We start from the raw sequence: 23568 nt of genomic DNA on the forward strand, positions 1-23568 counted from the left end.
CAGCACCACTTCAGACCTGGCAGAACTGTAAACAAACCAAAGAGTTACAAGATTACTCCCAAATGTACTTTTTTACATGATGGATTAAAAAGAAAAATTCTTATAGAACTTCCACATTAATTACTGAGTCTTTTACTTAGAGACTGGCTAATCCATTCACCAGATAGAGCTCAAAGTATAGTACCATGACCCAAATGGAGTAATCCAACTTCCATACAAATACCTAACTTAAAAGGTCTCCTCAGAATTTTGCTTCATGAACTTCAGGAAGTTACAGTTTTCTCCTAAAAACATGACACACAGCACCTGCATTACACATTCTTATCATTTATTGAGGTACTTTTTTTTTAACAAAAAGTTCTACAAAAGACATCACCTTCATTTAAAAAATGGATACATGTTTCTTCTCAAACACAATACAGGCTACATTTCATAAAGAAAGAAATAAACCTTTATTTTATTTAATAGTACAAATACAAGAATCCATAGAATTTCAAACACTGACCAAAACACATGGAGTGATTCACATGCACTTTGTAAATAGGTCAGCCTTAAGGTGGAGAAGTAATACTTTAGGAGGAAAAATATTAAGAAATCTGAATCTGTAAAGTGGAAGAAATTTAGGAGAACATCACTTAGTTGAGTTCTCCATCAACCCTGTCTAGTCTGTCTTACCATATAATAAAACCTCTGTTAGCCAGAACTTCTCCTCCACAACAGCCCTGTGCTTCAAAGAAAGCAATGAATGTGTTTGGAGACTCTGCCAGGAGTGGAGAACAGGCCACACTTTGGGTCAAGGGAACACCAGAGGTGCCCTCAGGGAAGGCATCAGAAGTGCAGCTCTGCCAGGCAATCACAGCAGGCAGATCAATATTCAAGTTAACAACCTGTGCACTGATGGGACAGAGCTCCCAGAGCAGCTCCTGCTGCTGCAGGACCCCAGAGTGCCCATGGTCCCTGAGGAGTCACTCACTGCTGAGCACACTGAGTTTCACAACTTGCCTTGGAAGATACATACAGTGTGGAATGTTTTTTCTTCTGGGTTTTCTTCTCTGTTGAGATTTTAGTTTCCTTCTTATCTTCTTCTGTAGTTTCAAATCTGGATTCAGCTGTTAACCTATAGGCAAAGCAACCATTCTAAATACATATTTAGTTAATATAAACCAGGAATAAAAGAAGAATTTTAGGCAAAATCAACAAGCCAGCTGGTAAACAAGATCATCCATATACAGAGACAGAGCAAGCATAGTTTAAGAAGAAAATGAGACCAAACCATTTTTATTAGCCCTAATCACATTTCATCACTTAAAGCTTTCCCTCCACACCTCAGCTGCTGAAATGTTTGGTAAGAAAGGTTATTGAATGTGTGAAGTGGCTGAGATCAGCCTTCAGAAACACCAGTGACTGTCATGCACAGAAAGGAGATCCAGTCCCCAAAAGAACAACTCCAGGTGAAAAGTCTGAGCAACATCAAACAAATGGGATGAAGTCAAGCTTCTTGCTTCTACACCACCAAAAACCTACCCTTAAAATAACGTGCTCCTTTCAACCTCATTCTACACTACTGTGGCCTTCAGCTTAGGGCTTGAATATCTTCAGTTGGGGGAAGATTTATTTTCAGGCTCTAAATGATATAATTTGCCTACTGACATGTTTTAATTCTGCTATGAATGTAAGTGGAGATAGAACTGTCTCATTGCTGTTAAAAAGATAATTTTGAAATCAAAACATCAGATTGCGCTCAGATGTCTAAATCTTGGTTTTAATTTAATGAACATGCAAACATGCCATTAGAACAATTGATGAAGAGTGATATTTTACCCAATCAAATTACCCACAGCCCATTGACTGTTACACATGATTATTTCCACAAAGACAGAAATTAAGGAAAATGAAGTTCCAAATGAAACATCACTTTATATAATAACACAAACTCTACACTTGGTTATCAGCACATACATTAAAGCAATTCCCTGGTGGCCTTGTGGGTTTTTAGTGGTCTCAGGAGCCCTCAGTGAGCATGGACAGCTGCTTTCAGTGATGTTTCTCCCAAAACAAATAGCTGCTACTCAGTTGTTAGAGATTTATTTGCAATACAGAAAGGTGCAGCTGAACATGAGGACTGAAAGAAGCTGTAACAAAAAAAATTGGGGAAATTCAGCTACAGATTCAGACTGCTGTCAAACTATGATGCATTGCAGGCCCTGTTCATGTTAATCCCTATAAGCACTGTCTCAACAGGCTGAAGAACACCAGGCTCTGCTGGGCACCTCCTCTAGATCAGGGTTTGCTCCACCACGTGCTTTGTTTTAAGGCCACATCTGCAACTCTGAGGGCTGAGCACCTTCTGTCCATGGTCACTTTCACTTTGAGCTGAACAAATCCTCATGGGGTTACAGCTACAAGGAATTATTCAGGGAAGAAAGAAATGTGCTCTCAGTAGCCATCAGCAGCTGCAGGTGGGGTTGGAGTTTCTGCCCATGAATCTGCTCCTATGGTAGATTCCCTTCATTAGTCCCTCCCATTCTTCTGCCTTAAACAACCCCTGCCCAAGGCCCCCAAAACCACCACTCTAGTGGCCAAAATTGCCAATAGAATGCCTATAAACAAGCAGAGAGAACTCAAACCAGAAGAATAAAAACCACATTCACGTAAGCTACATCCCAAAGCAGCACAAGTGGATTTAGACACAATATTGCCCTTTCATGGTATTAGATAATTCTCTTAGCCTGTAATGTAACAACTCTGGCAACCACATTCACCCTGAGCCTCTTGGGGAGGAGGAGATAGAAAACTGCCCCTATCCTTCTCAGGCTCAGCTTCACTCTCTCAGTCCTGGCTTCTTTCTTTCTTTCTCACTGCCCCATTATCTTTAACTGGAAGGGAGTTAATCTTCCCCAAGTCTGGTTTGCCCATGACCTCTGCCATCTTCACCCACAAACCTGACCCACCCAATGCTCTCATTTGTCCTATGGAAGAGAGGGAGGAGCAGCTGAGGTTCACCCCACAGCCCTTAGAGTCCTGTCCTGGCTCAGCAGCTGTCAGCACAGGGAATGGACCAGAAAGAACAGACAATGGTTAAATACTTCAAGCAAATGCTGGTGAAATTATGACATTATTTGAGCTTTCACTCTACAGACTCAAAGTGAGATATAACTGGGGCTCCTACCAGCTTAAGAAAGATGAACTTGTTTCGTCAGGTGGAGCTTTACTTCCCAAGGCTGAGGGCTGTGCCTAAAACCCCAAAGAGTATTATTAGTGTATCCAGATCTCCTGCTGAGCAGTACAGGCAATAGGACAAAGCCCAAGCGAAGTAGATTTGGTGTATGTAATCCAACTAAATAATTTAAGGGAGCAAATAAGCTCTTGGACATCCAAGGTCTTCTTTAGATCAAACTCAGGCAAACAACCTCAAATCTCAATGCAATATAAACTGGGCAGAAAGGGCTAGAGTTTGCTATTTCAGTTTAGGAAGGGAAGAAAAGCATTTCAATAGAGAAATGAATCTTTCTATTGACCAGTTAGTTGGCCAAACAAAAGATATCACTACACAGAACCTTTGCATTGCCAGAACTCCAGTATGCATTGAGAAGTAATAATCACCACCTGAATATTTAAATCTGTAGTCTCAACACTCTCATATCATAACCTGATCAGTGTCACCCCCTAATGAGCTACTCCAGAGCTGGCTGGAGCCCTCTGGAAGGGCAGAGGTGCCCTGCACACACAGCTGTTGGCTGAGATTATCCAGCTGTACCTGCTGAAACCTCCTCAGCAAGGAAGTCTCTTCACACAAGGGAGTTTGTCACCTCCACAAGCACACCCAGATCACTTCTGACCACTTCCTCATTGCCTCCTGGGCTGAGATGACAAATTCAACCCCACTTTCTAGAAATTCAGTTTGCAGCCCTTTCACAGCTAAAGTGGCTCTGCTCTCTCACAATTCATGGGCCAATGTCAGAGCTCCACTAATTACTGCAGACAAACTATTCCAGGCACAAAACCAACCCCCAGAGAGCACAACAGCCTTTCAGCTGCAGCATCACATTTTAGTTGACACAAGGTCAAACACTGACAATTATCCACTGTTGTATTTTCCTCCCACAAACTCTCCCTGTTCAGGTCCCCACTCCTGATCAATTTGCCACTATTTTCTGTGCCCAAGGTTCAGCCACATCCATCACAGAACAGTCCAGAGATTCTTTCAGTGTTTAGAAATCCAGCTTCTCAACTACTCAGATTTCAACATGACTTCCTATTTTATAGCACATCATAGCAGATCAGGGGTAAATAAATCCGTGATGCTAGCTTAATATCACAACCTGAGGTTTTAGTAGTTCATTAACATAATTAGAAACAAACAACTTTCTGCCTGGATTTGCCTTTTACAGGCTCACACTATCACCAAAAAAAGCATAACAGCCTCTATGAAATTTTGTGGCAGCTTAAGTGTGTTTGTGGTTTTTATTTTTCTAATATTTTCCATCTTTTGTTCCTTATTTGAACCAACGGCAACGGGTACAAGATTAGAAACCTCCCTCTGAACTATGGTTTCACCTTCCTCTTCCACTTTTTCTACTCTCTCTGCTTTCCAGCATCAACTCTATAAACAATTTCCACTCCTCACCCTCTCTCCAGTAGGTTCCCCCTTCAGGTCCCATTAACTATTTCCAACAGTTTCCTGTAAGCAGCCATTATATCTTCTTTTCCCAAAGCAATTTGAAGAGGTAAGTTAACCTTTTGATATCAGGTTACATTCTGCCTGTTCCATTATGTGTAGAGAACATTATCAAACCCCAACACCATTACTGAATTATTCCAAATCCTTCCTCTCCATTTCATCCATATCTGACCTTCCTGATCTTCCCTCCTCACTAACAATCCCACATTTTAACACAGCTACTAAAACTGCTGTTTCTGCCATATTTTCTCCACAGTTTAAGAAGACTGCAGTGTTTGGCTACTTTAAAACTGTTAATTACATCCATGCAACCTAAGAGCCAAAGCATCAATCCAATTACCCTGAATGCCATTAACATTGGCTGCTTCTTCCAGCAGATATTAGCAAGTTGCAAGCCCAAAACCTCTGGACTAGCCTAGACTTTTTTCTACACCCAAACACTCGAGTTTACAAAGAGTATGAAGAGAATACAAAAAGCATTAGTTGAAAAAGTAGAAAATCAAAGTCAGCATTGTTTTCACCAGAATAAAAAAGGTGGAGATAATGACTGTTGTCAGTTACTTTAACATGTAGCAAAAAGTAACTTCAATTCTCAGTTCAGGAGAAAAATCTCATCTTAATTTGGCAGTTGCGTTTCCAGCTATTGTGCATCCAGACCATGCATTTGATTTGTCTGACAACACAGACAGCTCATTAATTCTCTATTATCTTGTACAATGAAAGTTAACACAATTCAAGTGAAGAATTACTTAAATAATTTTTAGGCTTTCAGCTAAATCTGGAAGTTGCTGGGGGCTGAAATTAGGCATGAAAGTGAAGCATGCTTCCAGCTGCCTTTATTACCTTGAGCTGTAACACAGCTGAGGGGCAGTTTTGAGGGCACCAAGAACACAAAGCTTCTGATGCTGGAGCAAACCAAGTGAGCTGTCATGCTACCTGCACACCTTAAATGTCTTCAATGGGAAAGTTACTTCAGAGACTGTTTCAAGAGTCTTTTCTATTAGTCAGTGCTTTAGTCCTTCTAAAAGGGAGTGAGAGGCTGAGCGTGGGCAGCCGGAGCTGAGGGATGACACTGCATGCAACACTGAGGAGATAGACAAAGCAGTGCAGAGCACAGTTCATGCAGCGAAAGAAAAGAGATGCAGCTCTGTGCTGAGGGCCTGGAGCAGAGACAGAAGCTGACACTGACCTGGGGACAGCTGGAGCTGAGGAATTGTTTCCACTTCTGCTACTCGAAGTAAAGGTGACGTGATTCTCATCCTGAATTTTAACTTTTTTTCTTTCTCTTTCAGGTTCAACAATGTTTCTTATTGCCTGCAGAGCTGTGTGCAGTGGGGATGCTTGGACAGGCTGTTTTTTTGGAGAAGCATCACTTTTCTCCAGGGTCTTGGTAGTTGTCATTTTCCCTTCCTTACTTGACAATTGAGTGAGAGCAGTTTCTTTCACTGGAGTATTTTGGCTGTCAAAGTATTCACAAGTCGCATTCACTGCAATCCTCTCCCTCTTCTTTTTAATTTTAGAACCTTTAAGCAATTCTAAAGGAAAAAATGGAATATGCTTTTTGTACAAACAAGAAGCTGGAGATAACTTGTCCCCCAACATGTTCACAATAAAAGTAAGAATATTTCACATGACTAAAGGGCTTGGAATAATTCTTAATAGACAATTTATAATTTGATATATGTATATACATACACATATGTATGTACACGTATGTGTATGTATGCGCATATGTACACACACATGTAACTTAGACAATTTTAATACCCTTAAAAGAATGTTTCTTCCTAACTTCTGTTGGGATGATCAGATTATAACTCAAATAAAAGACATCTTTCTCCTCATCCACTCTGTCTTTTCACCAAGGCTTTAAATTAAATGCTCTGAACTGCAGGTTGCTGAGGCAAGCTTCCACAAGTAACATTTTAAAGGTAAATCCTTTGGGTGTGGACAAAACCAACTTTCCTATCTGGTTCCCTGTTCATGGAATCCCAGAATGGTTTAAGTTGGAAGGATCTTAAAGGCCATCTCATTCCTACCCCCTGCCATGGGCAGGGACACCTTCCACTATCCCAGGCTGCTCCGAGCCCCATCCAACCTGGCCTGGACACTGCCAGGGATGGAGCAGCCACAGCTGCTCTGGGCACCCTGTGAGGCCCTCACCATCCTCACAAGGAAGTTTCTTCCTAATATCTCACCTAAACTTGCTCTCAATTTTAATGGAATCCTCTTCCTCCACAGCTCCCTTGCTTTGCCCATACTCAGGTATCAGCTGTTTGTCAGGTGCATCTTTCTAGCCAAAATTTAATCCATATTAACTTGAGCTGCTAAACTGCTTTCCTGTAAAAGCTTTGCACCTCATTCCAAAGCTCCCATCAGCTGCCTACACCCAGAGAGCTGAGGCTTCTCACCACCACAGACACTGCTGTTATTATGGGAAACATCTGAGATTTGATCCCACCCACTGGAGTCTGGTTATCTACCTGTGCTCTACAAAGCCCCTGAACTGCCATTTTTAACAGTAAAATTTCATTCCTTAGTCTCCTCCCGTCAGTGTTCACATATTCAAGTGAGGTCTTGAGCAAGGCAGGGCTTTTCTACTTCATCTCAGCAGATTTTGGAAGAGGTTACTTCAGAAAGTCAGCAACTATTTAAGCATTAAATTCTGGAACTAAAACAATGTCTTCCTGTTTAATGTCACTCCATTTCTAAAGGCTGAGAAATCCAGAAATTTACATTTTCCCTGACAGAAAAGAAATTGTTACCTTCAGGTTCATATTTCATTTTCAGCTCATCCAGCATAACCCTCAGGTTCATATTCTCACTCTGACAAGCTTGCAAATGCCTCTCATTTGTGAAGAGCTTCCTTTCAAATTCCAGGACCCTCTGGCTCTCATACAGAGCTTTCATTCTCTGCAGGGATAGCTCATTTTTCAGTGTTTCAGTTTCCTTGCTGGGATGGGAGGAAAATTATAAAAATCAGCCACACTTGGATTAGTTTGAGTTTTTCTTTTAGTAAAGAAACAAGTAAGCACTGAACTTCACCTTAAATTGGTATTTCTACATCAGTAGTAAAAAATCAAGCTTTTTTGTCCTATGAAACATTTTGACTGTTATTATCTCACTTTTTATAAGAGGAATAAACATACATAGTCTAAAGATTAAGACTTTTCATACAGTTTCCTTAGAGATTAACTTGCAATTTATTCAAGGTCTCAACTGCCCTGTATCTAGGAGTATTAATGATATTTCTGGAAGAAAGCAATAATCATAAACAGTATTTCTGCTGTTATCTTTTAAAGCAAATGAAACTACAAAAAAACAACTCTCAGTCCTATAAATGAAGTCAGGTTGGTTCCACAGCATTAGAAAATGCAACAGGAACAAAACCCATTTACACATGGGTGTAAAATACAACAGTAACAAAAAAAGGGAGGATAAAAGCAAGTACCTAGAAGATAACTCTGCCACAGCCTCAGGCTGGAATCACTTACTTTGAGTTGTCAAGTTTAATTTGCAGTAAGTCTGCATAGTAACCATTTTCAGAGTCACTTCCTTTCGCTCCATTAGCGGGTCTGGACTCCTCCATATTCTCATATAAACTCTGATAAAGAACAAGTGTCAGCTTGTCAGGCAGTGACCTTTCAGAAGCACATTAGCTTAGTTCTTAGGAGACATTTTCTATGCATTTTGATGGTGAAGCCTCATCATAGAGGGATTTAAACACAGATGATAAAACTGAGCTGCTCTGAGTACTTTCTCATTTGTTACAAATGTCAAATAGCACTAAAACTGACAGCTCTCTCTCATTCACTGAACAAAAGGGAAAAAAGTGAGTTATCTCAACTCCAGAAGGTTTGCAAGAAGAAAGCTGTGCTGTTTTTTTACTTGATAATATAATAGAGGGTATTTAGTTAATCCACAGGGAATTTTCCTCAGCATTTATTTCTAGGCTCAGCAGCTGGACCCCAGAGGAATATCAGCCATGCTCATCAACAGTCAAAATCTCAAAATCAAATATGTATCTCAGATGTGGAAGTTGCTTTATAGTAAAAAGCAACATGTTATAAAATGTGACACTGGGGGTTTTGCTTGGTGATTTTTTCCTGAACAAGCAGTATTCAAATTTAATCCTGTCCCAGAGACCTCCCAGGCCTCTCTCAGTCACTGCCTACAGATACTTTTGGTGGTTATTGGAATCATTCCATTTGCCAACACTACTTATTTAAGGCCTAGAGAAAAATTAAGTAGAGATCAAGCTTAAACATGACAAAACTGGTTAAACAATCAGGCTTCCTCAATTATTGCTAAAATGGGTTAAACCTGGCTTTACACCAGGTTATTGGGTTAAATACAGAATACAGGAGGCTACCCTGGAAAGCACAGTCCTACTGCACAAGCCAATACATCTCAGTTTGCATTCCAAAGCTCTGATAAAGAAGAGCCAAACAAGTCCAGAAACATGCCAGAATTAAGAAAGGGTGCAGTTTTCCATTCTGGGAACACACAAACATCAGCAGCATTACACTGGTGTATACAGAAATCCTCATGTGTTTCTCACTTTTCAAAATACTGACAGGATTTTTTTCAAGTTGCATAAGAGGACTGAAAAAACTGCTTTACAGGGATAATTAAGCACTTCAGTTTTGCTAGAAAAGAGCATGCTTCAGCTGCAAAGTTGAGACATCAAGAAAATAAATATCCAGGAAATTCAAGAGAGCTGAGGCACTAAAGGCTGAAGCCTAAGCACACTAAGTACAAGTGCCAAATGAGTGCACCTTCCCAGGGAAAAATTGGATGGCACAGCTCAGTGAGCCCTGACCAAGTAACTATAAACGATCTGAAGGTGCTTCACACAGAACAAAAATTGTTTCTTCAACCCAGGTGTTGAGTGGGGTATAATTTTCTGCTTCTCTGCACTTGAAGAGTCCAATATTCTCCAGCTGCAAAATGCAATTCAGGTCAAATAAAGATACAAGTCAGCTTTTGGATACCTTTTTAAACCTGAGCATGGACTTGAGATAGTTCTCATAATTCTTATTTTTCATGTTTTAGCTTCCAATTATAATTTTCTACTTAATTAAAAACCACATACCTTAAATTTTTCTAGCTGCCTCACTTTCATAAGAAGATCTTCTATTTCACCATTCTTTTGCTCTACCATGGACTGTAAGCGTTCCAGCTGATCAAATTCTGCCTGGGAGCCTTTCAGCTGCAGCAGTGTAGCCATCTGCAGCTGGAAAAAAGGAAAAAACTATTTACAACAAATACTGGGATTAGTGACTGAAAATCCCAGCCTTTTACACAAAATTGGTTACTCTAGCCTTGTAATTCTAAACCTGAATACAGAAGGGTACTGGGTGCTTGAAGTCAGTCTCCACGACACAATCCCAGCAATTATCAGCACAGACAGCTCAAGGCAGAGGAGAGCTGAGATCTCAGTGAGCAGTGCAGCCCTGGGGTGTCCCACTCACCTCTGTGCTGGCTGAGGAGCACACAAACACTCTGCCAAGGACACACACAGCATTTACCATCAGCACCAAACCAGCCAGAAGCCAGTGTCAGTCCAGGCTGATTTGTCAGAGCTGAAATGCACCTTGAGAACTCTCTCAGGAAAACCCACAAGCTTAACCTCCCATTTTTTTTCAGTTATAACTCCACCATGTTTGCCTTTCACAATATTAACCCAAGAATTTCAGTTTTTTCTTTCTGCTTCTCTAATGGAATACCTCCTTTGAGGCAAAAGAACACCCTCTGTCATTATACAGGAGAAGTTATAAAAATCTTACATTTACAGCAATATTTCTGTTGGTGTTAATATTGAAGTGCAAGGATCTTAGTACATTTAGTTACAGGTGATACATCAGACATTTAAACAAGAAACAGAATAAATGAAAGACTTCACAAGGTGTTAGTGAAAACTGAGGCATTTTTATCAGTCTAGTCAGTATGGATAAGGTAACACTGGGAGAAATCACAGGGAAAGGATCAAGTGAAAAAATGAGATTACAGAGAGCATTTACCCTATAGAATCTCTTATGTCAAAGGGTGTTGATGATTCTGTGCACAAAGTAGAGCTAATTAAAGATTCTATTATCTCCTCAGAGCTTCCACAGGATGTAAGGGAGGCAAAATTGTAAACTCCACCTCACTGGCTGACTAAAACTATCCTCACAGCTCCCAACCTTTTTCCCTTTTCCCTTAAAAGCCCTCCTGCTAACTGTCAGAATTGCAAATTGCAGCTGATCTACACAACAAAGAACTTCAAGAAACTGCAAAGGATGCTCTGGACTAGGAAAAATACACTAGAGGTGGGAAAGCTTTCCCAGGAGTGCTGTGTACATTCTGTTCACGAGTCAAATCCTCAGGATTTACCAGTAATTACCACAAAGTGAGATTCTTCAACTAAAGATGCAACAGCAGTTACCTCTCCTGTGGGGTAAGCAGCTTTGAGTGGAGAGATCAGCTAAACTCAGATTGAGCTTTAACTGGCAGCATCTCAGTGCAGCACAACACAGAGAGGAGGCTAACAGGGATTTAAGACAGCAGCTTAAGCAAAACAGCTGTCCTAACAAACCACTCATCTCCTGTACTATCAAAAAAAAATTAGGAAATTCCAAATGAAAGCATTGAGTACAAGGCTACCAGTTTGTCTCCATTTTTGGTACTTTTAGTATTAGCTGTGTTTCTCACACCATTCAATCAGTATGACTGACTCACCCCATATCACAAAGAAAATTTCCAAAGCAACTGATCCTACCCAGACTGTCCTCATTCAAATCTTTGCTGTATCAGTAGGGTTCTTCTTCTGCTTTAAGACCATTGTTTAAACTATTTTCAACCTACTCCACAAAATCTAGCTAATACAAACCTGCAGTGCAACTCATCATAATCACCCTTGATGTTTAAGCACTCTCCTCAAACTGCATGACCAAGCAGTTGATCAAAGTGAAAGGATCCACTTTAGTATTAGAAAAATCTTGAGACCAACATGAAAAGAGTTGGCAGCTCTGCAGCATCCCCTTGACATTATCTTGTAAATCAGCTTCTGCTAACTAGTCCTCAACATTAACCAACAGGCCCTCATCCTATTTAACTTAAGAGTTATGAAAGTTATGATTTATTCTCACACAAAAACAGAGAAAAGCAAGAAGAAAAAAAAAATGGACAAAGACAAGAAAGCAACACAGAGGTAGAAAAACCCAAACCCCTGCAGTGTGATGATGGTAAAAGCCTGTCTGTCTTTTTCTGTACTCTCCTTCCTAACAACCACAGTTAATGTACAAATGCTTGATTCGTGTAGTACAAGGATTGGAGAAGAAAAGAAAAAACAATTACCAAGACAAACTGAATGCTAGTTTGACTGACAGGAGTTGTGTTTTACTTTTATCCATTAAACAACTATTGCCAAAGTGAGCAAACATGGTGCCTTCACTGTAAGGTGGATGCTGTTGGACTGTAGGAGTCAAACAGCACAACATCATCTCACTTGTTTTTTCTCCCATTTCCCTCCCCCCACACTACTGCCCCATATTTTAGAGATAACAAATCCCCTGGCCTGTGCATTAAAGCAGTGCCTTATCAGACCCAAGGACACCCTGGAGTATTACAGGAATCATCCTACCTTCATTCTTTGCAATTGTTCTCTACTGAATGCATGCTGTTTTTGTAGGGACTGATATTTTACTTTCACACTGATCAGCTGCCGTTCCATTTCTGCCCTACGGTCCTCCACCTACAGAACATTGTGAACAATTATTACTGGGAAATCACAACACTTGCTGTCACTTGGATGATCAGTTTGATAAGGACATGCTGCCTAGGAATTGCTGTTTAGTCTGCAAACACTGCTTTTCCAGCAACAGTACTTGAAAATACAGGCTACTGTCTTAGCCCTGTGATAGAAGTGAGTAGACAGTGCCACTGAAACCCAATCAGTGAAATGTAGCAGATTTTTCTTTTGTTCTTTTGCTATCAAAATAAAGTAACATTGCACATGCTTCAGTGTTGCTGTAGAATAGTTTTGTCCACTGGAAACAAAACAAACAGTTCAAAACAATCTGAGCTTCTTCCCAAGTTCACCCATCCCCTGGATGCTGACATGAAACATAATGCTCCCTCTGCATTTAACTCTTACTCAAAAGCTAATTCCAAAACCCTCCCAAAAGCCCAATCATCCAGACATTTTGAGGAAGTGTGTAAGGCAGCATTTATCAGCAACTGTTAATATTTCACAGGCTGTCTTCTACAAAAAAGATGGACTTATCAGCTAGCACAGCTTAAAACCAAGAGCTGCAGAGAGAACCATGAAGAACCCTCAGTCACAACTTTTGACTTGATAGTCAGATAACTGGAAGTGATGCCATTAAATTTATTAACTCCTTATCTTCAGAGAGCATGAAATGGTTTTCCACATGTCAGATCAACACTGAAGTCATATTTGAGGAATAGAGACACATGCTGGCCAGATCAGGTGCAGATACTCCCATATTTTCAACACAATAAGAAAGAAAACTAAAAATACTTCTCAGGCATCTGTTGCATAGTTGTACCTCAGCAAAGAGAGAATTGCCTTTACTTGTAGGATCCAAAGATTGCTGCACTGCATGATCCAGCTGAACCTGAAGCTCCTGATTAGCCTCATGAGCTTTCTAGATTAAAGCAAAGAGGATATTAGTCATTTAAGCATCTGATGTACCACATACACAAATTTAATCAGATAACTAACTCTTTTTTATTTCCAATACTTTAGCAGAGATTCTATTGTACTGAAGTCCTTAACTGTACATACAGTTCTAGTAACAAAGTATGTGCCATAAAATTCTAGTCCTTAACTGTACATACAGCTCTCAGTTCTAGTAACTAAGAGACAAATTCATTTCTTTTCACTAGAACACTTAATATTCCACTTGTTCTTCAGAAAAAGAGCACAACTAAAAGCCTTTAAGGGTAAACTCTGATGTTTGTGAACTGGATTCATGATATTCAGACCACTCTCTCAGCTGTGTTCATCAGTGACAAAAGCTCTACTTCCCAGTAGAAGATTGCCCAAGGCATTCAGCAGGAACATGAAATAAAAAGAAGAATTCTGCCAGTGACCTGTGAGAAGGTCCCCAAGAGGCAGAACAGTGCCATGCAACAGCTCTCCCTTCACAGCTGCCACAAAACAAGGCCAACAGAGCTTTTACCACCAGGCAGCGCCAGATGTGATCAACCATTATCCTTCTCCTTCCCCTCTCTCTCACATCTCCTCCTTCACCAAAATCTGGCAACACAGCTTGTGCAATTTGGGATTATCTAGCACTGTGAATAAAAATAAAGAGAATACCTCTAATGCATTGCAGTAAAAGACAACTTCTTTTTCCCTCTCTTCTTTCTCCCCCTGCAGCCGCTCCAGCTGGTTCCGTAGGTTGCTGTTCACAAGCTCCAACTGCTCCTTACTGCACTGCAGCTCATTCAGCTTTTCCTCATCACTGGCCTAAACAAACAAAGCATGAAATGAAAAATATTTAAAGCAACTGGAAGACAAGCAGGCCTAAGTAAACCAAAGCCATTTGTTAGTAGTAATTAGTTTTAATACAAAATATTATCTTGAAGATAAGGTATTAAAGCCTATTTATTAAGGCTGTCATTTTTTGCTGTGCACAATGTCTGAATAAAAGCCAATCCTAACATGGCACTGTAGACAGCACACCTAAAAATGGAATGAGCAAAAAAGCAGAATTTCATCTTCAACTAGGCTACAGTGCAAATGCAGAGCTACTCACACACCTTCTGACTCTGGAGCTCAGTGAGCTCTATCTGCAGGCTGAGCATTTCTGAGGACATGGTCTCATGGACACGCTCAGACATCATGTGCAGTTCTTCTGATTTGGCAGCAATGATTTCCTTCTGATGCTCCACTTTTTGTCTCAGTTGTTTCTCTGAGAGTCGGGTTTCATCCAGTTCTGCTTTCAGGTTCTCCAACTTAAAAACAGTTGATAACTACATAGTATCATTTCATGGTAAATTCTTCAAAAGCACAATATTTCTGACTGCTCCAATTACAGAAAATGTCTTGGAAACATATGAGTAGCTTTTAAAAATAAACATTGGAATTCAATGTAATTCATAAGTGACTACACAGATATTTTTTAAAAACCAACCAAACAAGCTACTATACATTGTAACTATTTATTATTTCTTCTGTTAGGTAAGAGTGCAATTATAAGTTAAGCAAATAGTATCTAAAGTGGTATTAACAACTTTTTAGCTATATATTAGCATCCAAACCTTGTTTTTAAGGCCACTGATTTCTTGTCCATAGGCTCTGTCAAGCTGCTCTTTCTGTTTATCCAGTTGCACAATTTGCTGTTGCTTAAGTGACTCACACTCAAAATTCAAACTTTCCAACATTCGATTCTTGAGTTCAATTTCTCTCTGAAGTGTGTATTTCTCTTGTTCAAATTTCTGAAAGAAATGACACACCAATGTCTAGATGTAATTGCACACTGTTCCTTAAGCATTTATGAAAAAGCACAGGCTCAGAACCAAGATCCTTGTAGCTCATTTAGTCTTTTGTTGGGAGTGCCAATTAGAGAGCTGTAACATCCATGTTTTAAAAAAGTACAAACTGTTCTAAAGTGTTATGATTTATAAATGCTGTGTTTATAATTGCATTGTGAAATATTCTCTTCTTCACGGAAACTCTGTATTTCTTTGCACCCAACATGAAAGGTGTGGGTACCTTTTCTGCAAGTGCCATAAATTTAGCCAGAGTTTATATGCCCCTTCTACCACTACAGAACCCAATTACGTTAAAAATTACTACAGTCCATCAAGCAGAAGAGCCGAGTTCAATAGTTCTTTTAAGACAGCTAAATTGTCTGTTTCATAATAAGTCCCATCAACTCTTCCAGACTGAAGAATAATTTTTTAAACAGCTTCTCTCTACGCTTGATTGCATGTTTGTTAATTATGAAGGGCAGCTTCATTTTACTGTTCCATTCAGGCAGCAATTAAGGAGAAGAAAAAGAGAATCTTGAAAGGAAAAAAGGTAAGAAGGAAGCCAAAGGTAAGAAGGAAGCCAAACATGCAGATGTTTTTTTTTCCTTTTCAAAATAACCTAACTCTTGAGACACAAAACAGAATTAAATAAAAAACTGAAAGCTGTCAGGTATCAAAGTGACCTCTGTGGCACAGACACAGCTTTTCAAGGACAGACTTAGCTCTCAAACACCCAGGGCAGGAGCTTTAACACCAAGATAAAGACTGGCCACAGGACAGGTTTGGGAGTGCACTGCATGGCCAGAGCCAAAAACAACAAAACCCCAGCAAGAACCTGCCTGCACACTGCTACAGAAGAGCACACAGATGTTCCTGAGAGGCTTTGTGCCTGCTGATAGAACCCACACTCGTGTTCACAGGAACTGCCTTGAGTTACTGGACTCAGAGTGCACAGAGGAGAGACAGAGAGATTTTCAAAAGCTCTAAAGAATCTCTTGGGTAAGCACAGCTCCCACACAAAATGTTATTCTACTGTATGAAGGCTCACAATCCCTACCCTCCACCCCTGGAATCCCAGTTACCAGCCAGGCTCAGAAGGTGGCTCCAGCCTCCCACACAGGATCACAACCCATGGGAGCAGCTTGACAGCTCAGTACCTGCCCTGTGTGCAGGACAGGATGATCCTGCCCTGCCTTCCTTGGAACCTGTGCCTTCAGCTGCCTCTCACACCAAACCTACTAATGGTGAACTGACCAGAATAAAAATTCTGTCCATTCAGAACAGCAGGGTGCTGCAACAAAACAAACCTTTCAGCTCTATCCCAGGAGAAGGGATGATGCACAACCAGAAAGAGACTAATTGAAGATAAATTATTTATCTGAAACATGAGCTGGCTGAACACAAAGATGACTATTAAAGCCTTTATGAAAAGAGGAAGAGATTTTCCCAACTGAAATTTTCTTAAACAATTACTAAAAAGAAAACTAAATAATACCTCTAATAGCTTAGCACTATACTACTCCTTTTTCTGAGCTGCAAAGAAATGTGCTAAAAAGTTCAGAACCTCTGGGTATTTGGAAAATTTGAAACCTTTACTAGAGAAGAAATCAATTTTACAGTCTTGCTGCTAGCATTCTATGCAGAGCTTTTAAGTGATATAAAGTTGACTGGGAGAGCACACATAAATGGACTGCTAAACAGAGGAAAAAATGCTCTGAAGCAAATTTACTTTAGCATTTAGCACTCATTTTACATTAAAGGCAATTAGTCCTACATGATACTGAACACTTGGTGCATAATTAGCTATGAAACCCTCTCCTAGTTAGATACAATTATGCTCAATGTCTTACAGCTGAGAAAAAAGTCCTCTCTACAACTACTTAGAGGTTTATTAAAATGAATCTAGATGCTGGAAGGCATGTAAAACACCTGTACCTTTCAGAAAACAGTTAAAATAAAACAAAGTTCTGGTTTTGAACTTGGAGAAGAAAAGGCAGTCATCACCTCAGTTTTCTCAGTCAATTCAGAGCGTGTTTGATCCAGCTGATTCTGAATCTCACTCTGGGACTCCAGTAAATGCAAACCATACTGTGCTGCCTTCCTCCGCTCGTTCTCTGCTTCCTTGAGTTGCTGTTTAAGACTTAAAATGGTCTCTGCCTCCATTTTTCTTTTTTTATTCAACACTGCAAAGAAAAAATATTACTTAAGAATATATTGGAGTAAACTCATTTTACAGATAAGAGTAGTTATCTGAAAGAAGTTATTGGATTTCCTTTTTAACCAGGACAGAACCGTATATTTTTGCAATACAAGACTAAAAAAAAAAGCTCACAAGCAGACTTGTGAACAGTAAAATAACTGAAATAGTTATTTCTTCATAAACTTGGTTACTGCCTTATTTTTGATTATATCTAACATGCAGCAAGAGCACACTCCTGTGCACCCAGCCTGCTTTCTTTGTACAGCACAACCAGAGTTAATTTAGGATAGAGCTCTCCTGCCAAGTACAAGACAATTCAATAACCTCAGGAAAACACTTCCATGCACTTGGCTGCCACTATTTTCTCTGTATTACAAACCAAGCCCCAGTAAGTCCAGCATTTCTTGTGTACACAAATAACACTTTAGATTGGCATAGGCAGCTGCCTTAGCAGGACAGGGCACTCCTAATAACATTATGTGGGATAGAGAAACAGATAAAAGGTAAGCAAGGGGAGAGTCAAAAATAGAAGCCCTGTTAAAATATACAGAGTTGAACACAGGGCTTTGCATTTATTTAAGTGCTTAATGGAGTCTTGCAAAAATTAGTTTACTTGTTGGTATATAACAATCCCCTTGTCACATTTCAGAAAATTCATCCTTTTCTGACTGTAGAGTAAAACAGAAGACAGAAAGTGAATTTTGCAAAAAAGTTAGCCAAAGTAAACCCAACAAACTAAATATTTGAAAAAATAGAAATCAAGTTAAATTAATACCATAAGCTTGTATGACTGCTTGCTCCCAAATCTGCTAAATCAGGCTGCTGCAAAAAGATCCTATTAAGACAGAAAATGCTAAGTAACTTGGGCTTCTGAACAACATATGCCAAGAGGAGGAAATAACAGAAGGAGACAAAAAAATCCCGCAGTTGATTTTTCAAAGCCAGGACCCACAACTTTTACGTAAATTTCAGAATTAAAGTGCTTCTGTATTGAAGACCTCTGACTCTTGCTTTTTGTTCTCACAGAAGCAATTTTTTTGTTACCATTTCTTACTGGCACATATATAATTCTTAAGAATGCTGTAATATCCATCCTTCACTTCTTTTTTTTGCTAACTTTTATTCAACATGAATAACCCCCAGTGGAGTTACCCAGCTTCTCCTACTAGAAAAGAATTGAATTAACATGCAGAAGTAATTGTGCCCATACTGTGCCAATTCCTTTCCAAGGCACAAGACAGAAACAATCACATTCTGATTTTTGCATTTTCTCCTCACTTGTTGCTGTCCAGGTTTAACACATACAAAGAGACTTTTTACAGCCAGGCTTTGAAACCTCAGCTTTCACTTCTAACCACTGCAATGCCTGAATTACTAGTTTTGCACTTATACTAAAATAAGCCAGGGAAACACAGGAATTTTGCATACCAATACTTGAGACTCATCAGTATTATACTAATACAGGGACTCCACATAGAAACTAATAAATAAGTCTTTAACACAAGGAGTAGCAATACAAGAACATAGGCAACAACTTCTAGCATGTATTTCCACTGGTAAAGAGGATGAATGAATCGTTGTTCATTACATAAACAGAACTTTAAAAATAACTTTATTTTCTGATCAGACAATAGTATAGAAGCAACACAGCCATTTGGCAGCTCCTAGTTTACTAACTTAAATAACATGTTTAACTCACCTCCAGAAGCCCATTGAAGTATCTCTTGACCTTATTCTTCCTCTCCACCTTTAAAGGAAAAAAAAAAAAAAGGCAACAGTTGTCTAGTCTGGATGAGTCTGAGCTGCCAGCACAGCCCTTCAGAGCAGTCCCTTTTCAGAACAGGCTTAACCCTGCTGGCTGCCTCATGAACATGCAGATCACAGGCTAAGCCCCCACATAAATGCAAATCTTATTCAAATTTCAGTTAGGCAGCTGTCAGACAGATTAGAAACAGTCAGACCAGGCAATGCTGTCAAAGGATGGATGCTCTGCAATTTGGCCAGGGTCATTTTCTTCTGGTACACTTGTAATTTTTAATGGGTTTTTTGGGGGGGATTTTTGTCCCACTCTCTCCTAGTTCTTCAATCTCTTTTGCATTTCTCTTCCAGTTTCACATACAAGAACTTTAAGCTCCTAATAAATTATCTACTAGACAACAGAAAATAGAAAAGGTATTTTTTTTCTTAACTTTACAGTTGAAGTAGGAAGGAAAAGAGAAATAGCTTTCCTATTCACACACTCCTGCTGACTATTTAGGGAAAATAACAAGTATGCCTTTTGGAGCACAGCCAACCTCAATTTCTCCTTGTCAATTCTGGATGAATCAAACAAGGCCAGGTAGTTTTGTTCAAGAAGCTGTACACTGAACTAATTACCAGCAATTTAATATTATACATGAGGCCAAATAAATTACTCTGAAAACAACATTTTAAGATCAATTGAATGGGGAGCAAGGTGAGTAGGCAGGAGGGAGGAAATAACAGCCAGTCTTCATTTATTCTGCTGAGTTACAAGAGTTACTCACTTCTGGCTAAGTATCTTCAAAGATTTAATGAGAGAGTCTACCTCGATTATTCAACCATTCAAAGTCTCCTTAATAAAATAACAGGGTGGGAGATAAAAGGCAATCTGTTGGCAGGCCAGCTTTCTTCTCCCACTCTAGCACAGTTCTCTCTTTTAGTCCTATTCCCCAGGGCCACACGTTAACAACTGGCTGTCCTCTGATCCTGTAAGAGCTGCCTGTCCTCTGATCCTATCAGAAGCACCCAGCGCATTTTGTGATCAGGAGCGCCTGTACATTTTGTGATCAGAAGCACCCAGTGCATTTTGTGATCAGAAGCACCATCTCCAGGGTGGTTTTTCTCCCCTAGCCCAGGCATTCCCACGACCCCTCCGCCCAGTTACTTACTCAAGCCCGTACCTGCACCTCCCACGCTGCACACTCAGGCTGCAAGCTTTCCGGAGCCGATCACCTTCCACCAACAGGCTCCGGGGAGGGCCGGTACTACAGAGAATAACAAATATCACACCACAGCCTCATGGCTGGGCCAGCACAGAGCCGGCTCTGGCAGCGCTGTGTGTCACCAGCGCCACGTCCCCGCTGTCCCCTCCAGCCGGGGGAGGGTCTGACCCCCACACCCGGCACGGCCCGAACGGGCTCGCCTCGCTCCTCCGCGGGCTGCGAGGCAGCCAACGGCCCCACCCGCGGCAGGAACCGGCAGCCGGCACTACAGCGGCCCCACACAGAGCAATCCCCGCTCCCCTTCACTGCCCGCCCTGGCTCGCTCGCTGCCGGCTCCCCGCACCCGCCGTTGCTGCCGTTCAAACCGGGCTCCGCGGCGCTGCCCAAGTCTCGCGAGATCCTCCCGAGCCCGCTCCGGCCCCGCCTCCCGCGCAGGGCGGCCCCGAGGGGCCCCGTGAGGGCGGGTCCTGCCCGCGGCTCCCGGAGCGCCCGCGGTGATTCTGTCTCCTCATTGCCGCAGGGTCGTGGCCGCCCCACTTATTGGTGTTAAATACAACGTTGTCCTGACCGCGGTAGCAAATTCGCACAGCGAGGAGAGCGATTTCTGTGTTTTATTGATTTTGCCCGAAGTAGGAGCTAGGTGGTAGCACGCGAAAGCCTGGCTCACCGACCAGCAGAACTTGACACTTTTTATGCGTTTCAGCAAAGCCACCAGCACTCATTGGTTACGAATCCCATAACTTTTCTTTTCGTGAGTTCTCAAACCGCTGTTTGCTGTCACGCCTCTGGCTCCTCATGGCGATCCTCAGCTCCCCAATCCTGAGGGGATGGACGGCGCCTCCTCCTGCTCAGCCGAGCCTTCCCTCATTCCTGTGCAGCTTCACCGTCCAAGCTGCACGGCAGGTGAAGCCCTTACAGCACAGCCGTCAATAACCTTCTGATTTTCTCTCTAGCTTGCTTTATTTTCTACTCATCCTCACTTCCATACCAGGGAGGGATTTTATATTCACAGATTTCCTAAGCATTGAAGACCTGAGTGATATCCACAAAGACCAAAATCCATCAGCAGGAGTGTTTCACTATGGCTGTTTTGGAATCCAAGCACAAGTGCCTACACTTTTTTTATTTTTCTTTTTACCCCAAAAGAAAACCTTAGTAATTGTTACCTTTTAAGCAATAATTAAATTCTTAATCTGTTCTGCAAAATTAGTATGTTTGTGTACTTATTATTCTACTTGATGTGATATCCCTAACTGAAGCTACAGCACGCAAACATGTGATAGCAAATTCTACCTTTGGTGAAACATCAAGTAATGGTTAAATGGTAAATGATTAAAAGGTTAAATTCAAGCAATAGGCTGTAAGTAGGTGCAAGGATAACAATCCTATTTGGAGCAACTGGAACAAAAATAGATGCCCTAAGAAAACAGAGGCTTGGAAAATAGGCAGAATTCACAGGTAAATTGACAGAGAGAGTAAATAAAACACTCTTACTATCAAAATTATGCTACTTCTACTTTCCTTTTCATTAAAATAGGAGTCTAGCTTTTGTCAGAAGAAATAGGATTAAAAATTAAATACAGAACAGTCTAGACAGGCAAGAATACCAAGTTGATTAAAACAGGGACAGGAAATGAGACAATCCTGTTCTAATCCTGATTCTGCTGTGTTCACTGTGATTAACCACTCCAAATACCCACAGCTAAACCTCCTTGTTTTAAAATAAGGATAAGAGTGACTTAATTAAGAACTCCATGTAACTCCACTGACAGGGAGTGAGTACATCTCAGGAAAAAACTAAATAAGTTGTAAATTTTGAGTATTAGCATAATACTCCACTCTTGTAGCCTGCTAAATTCCAAGAGTTAAAATTGCTGCTGCTTCCCCATCTTTGGTTCCACAGCCATCTATAATAGCTGATATTTAATATATGGAGTATTTTAGCAAATTCCATAATATTTTCCTCAGCTTAGACTTTACATTTATGCTTTAAAGCAGAATTAGGAGCTTAGATACAAAATAACTGTTGTCATTTTATTGCAGGGGTTCCAGACTATTGTCTCCTTATCACAAAAGCCTCATGCCTTCTTGGTGTTTTCTTGGAGGCAGCTCATCAGAGCACTGCCTTTCTTCTTTACTAAATAACCAACTAATGCCCGTTCCCCTCTCTTTTATAGCATCTTCTTCTCATTGCTTACAGCTGTGGCCTGTTAAAGTCAGGCCTGTCCCCAATCTTTGTTAATTAGCCCAGCTGCAAATCCTTAGGGGTGAGATTGCTTTCTGCACTATCTTTATTTTCTTATATTCTATCCCCCTACAAGTAGCTAATTCACTATTTAAACAATCCATTATCTTCAGAGCTGTTCTCTTCCCCTTGCTGAAATGGCAATCACAAGGACAGTTTTACAGACCATGTTCACAACTTGTGAATGGAACATACAGGCAGGGGTCACTAACAAGCTGCTAGCAATCTGTCAGGTGGAGTGAGCATCTTGCCAGAGAGCTGCAGGAGCATCCCCTGGGTTACAACATCTAATTCTGATGTACCCCAGCATTCCTTGGCTGTGAAGCTGGACTTCACTTCAGAGGCTGTAAGAACATAAATGACAAGGTCATTGTGTCCAGTGCTTGTGGTAAATATGGCTTTATGGAAACACATACTTCAGTCCTACTTATCCATGACAGGACTGTCACTTCTCATGTTTCTTTTCAGTTTAGGTTATATTTTAGTCCCTAGATTGCTACTGTAACCATAAATTTACTGTTAGGAACTTTCTCCCTGCTTCCAGCCCCAACAACAGCCACCGCCCTTTAGAGATTCTACAAATCCAGCAGCTGCTGAAGCTTGATGTTTCCAAAGTGTGGAGTTTGTATACTTTTGTTTACTGACATTTTGTATCAACACTGTTAATTAAACCTGTGCCCTGCTGACCCTGTGTAAAATGGAAATCCATGGTTTGTGATCTCTACCAGCAGACAAGAACTCCACATAAGTAGGGGATTAATTGCAGCAAGTAAATGTGTTGGTGGGTTATTTTTTCCTCTGAGGAAGGGGAGGCTTGTTACCTTTATCTGCATAAAACTGATGAGTTTAAAAAGCCCTCTTGGTCTTTCCTGCTAATTGCTCAGGGTAACATATGAGCTGACAAATGTTTCAGCGAGTGTGCCTGAGATGCCAAACGCCCCACGGAGTCTGCTGAGAAGTGCTGATTGCTGCCCCTCACTTTGACCCAGGCTTC

The 23568-nt window shown here is 40.8% G+C and overlaps 1 protein-coding gene across 3 annotated transcripts; it reads right to left on the reverse strand.

Annotated features, from left to right (window-relative positions):
- Nucleotides 1-311: 311 nt before the first annotated feature.
- Nucleotides 312-20714, reverse strand: SPDL1 (spindle apparatus coiled-coil protein 1). Of its 3 annotated transcripts, XM_063168562.1 has the most exons (14): nt 20673-20708; nt 20276-20371; nt 19066-19113; nt 17171-17349; nt 14954-15130; nt 14453-14647; nt 14010-14159; nt 13234-13332; nt 12306-12416; nt 9777-9917; nt 8176-8285; nt 7447-7634; nt 5871-6216; nt 312-1117 (listed from the first exon to the last, which is right to left on the reverse strand). In XM_063168562.1, the coding sequence occupies exons 4-14, from the start codon at nt 17327-17329 to the stop codon at nt 970-972; spliced, it is 1824 nt and encodes a 607-aa protein (XP_063024632.1). In that variant the 5' UTR covers nt 17330-17349; nt 19066-19113; nt 20276-20371; nt 20673-20708; the 3' UTR covers nt 312-969. The 3 variants fall into 3 exon arrangements, with proteins under 3 accessions (XP_063024632.1, XP_063024629.1, XP_063024630.1); XM_063168559.1 differs by lacking the exon at nt 312-1117 and having other exon boundaries at nt 2447-6216; nt 20288-20371; nt 20673-20714; XM_063168560.1 differs by lacking the exon at nt 312-1117 and having other exon boundaries at nt 2447-6216; nt 20673-20709.
- Nucleotides 20715-23568: the final 2854 nt, after the last annotated feature.

Source organism: Melospiza melodia, chromosome 14 (assembly GCF_035770615.1).
Source record: "Melospiza melodia melodia isolate bMelMel2 chromosome 14, bMelMel2.pri, whole genome shotgun sequence".
Classification (NCBI taxonomy): Eukaryota; Metazoa; Chordata; class Aves; order Passeriformes; family Passerellidae; genus Melospiza; species Melospiza melodia.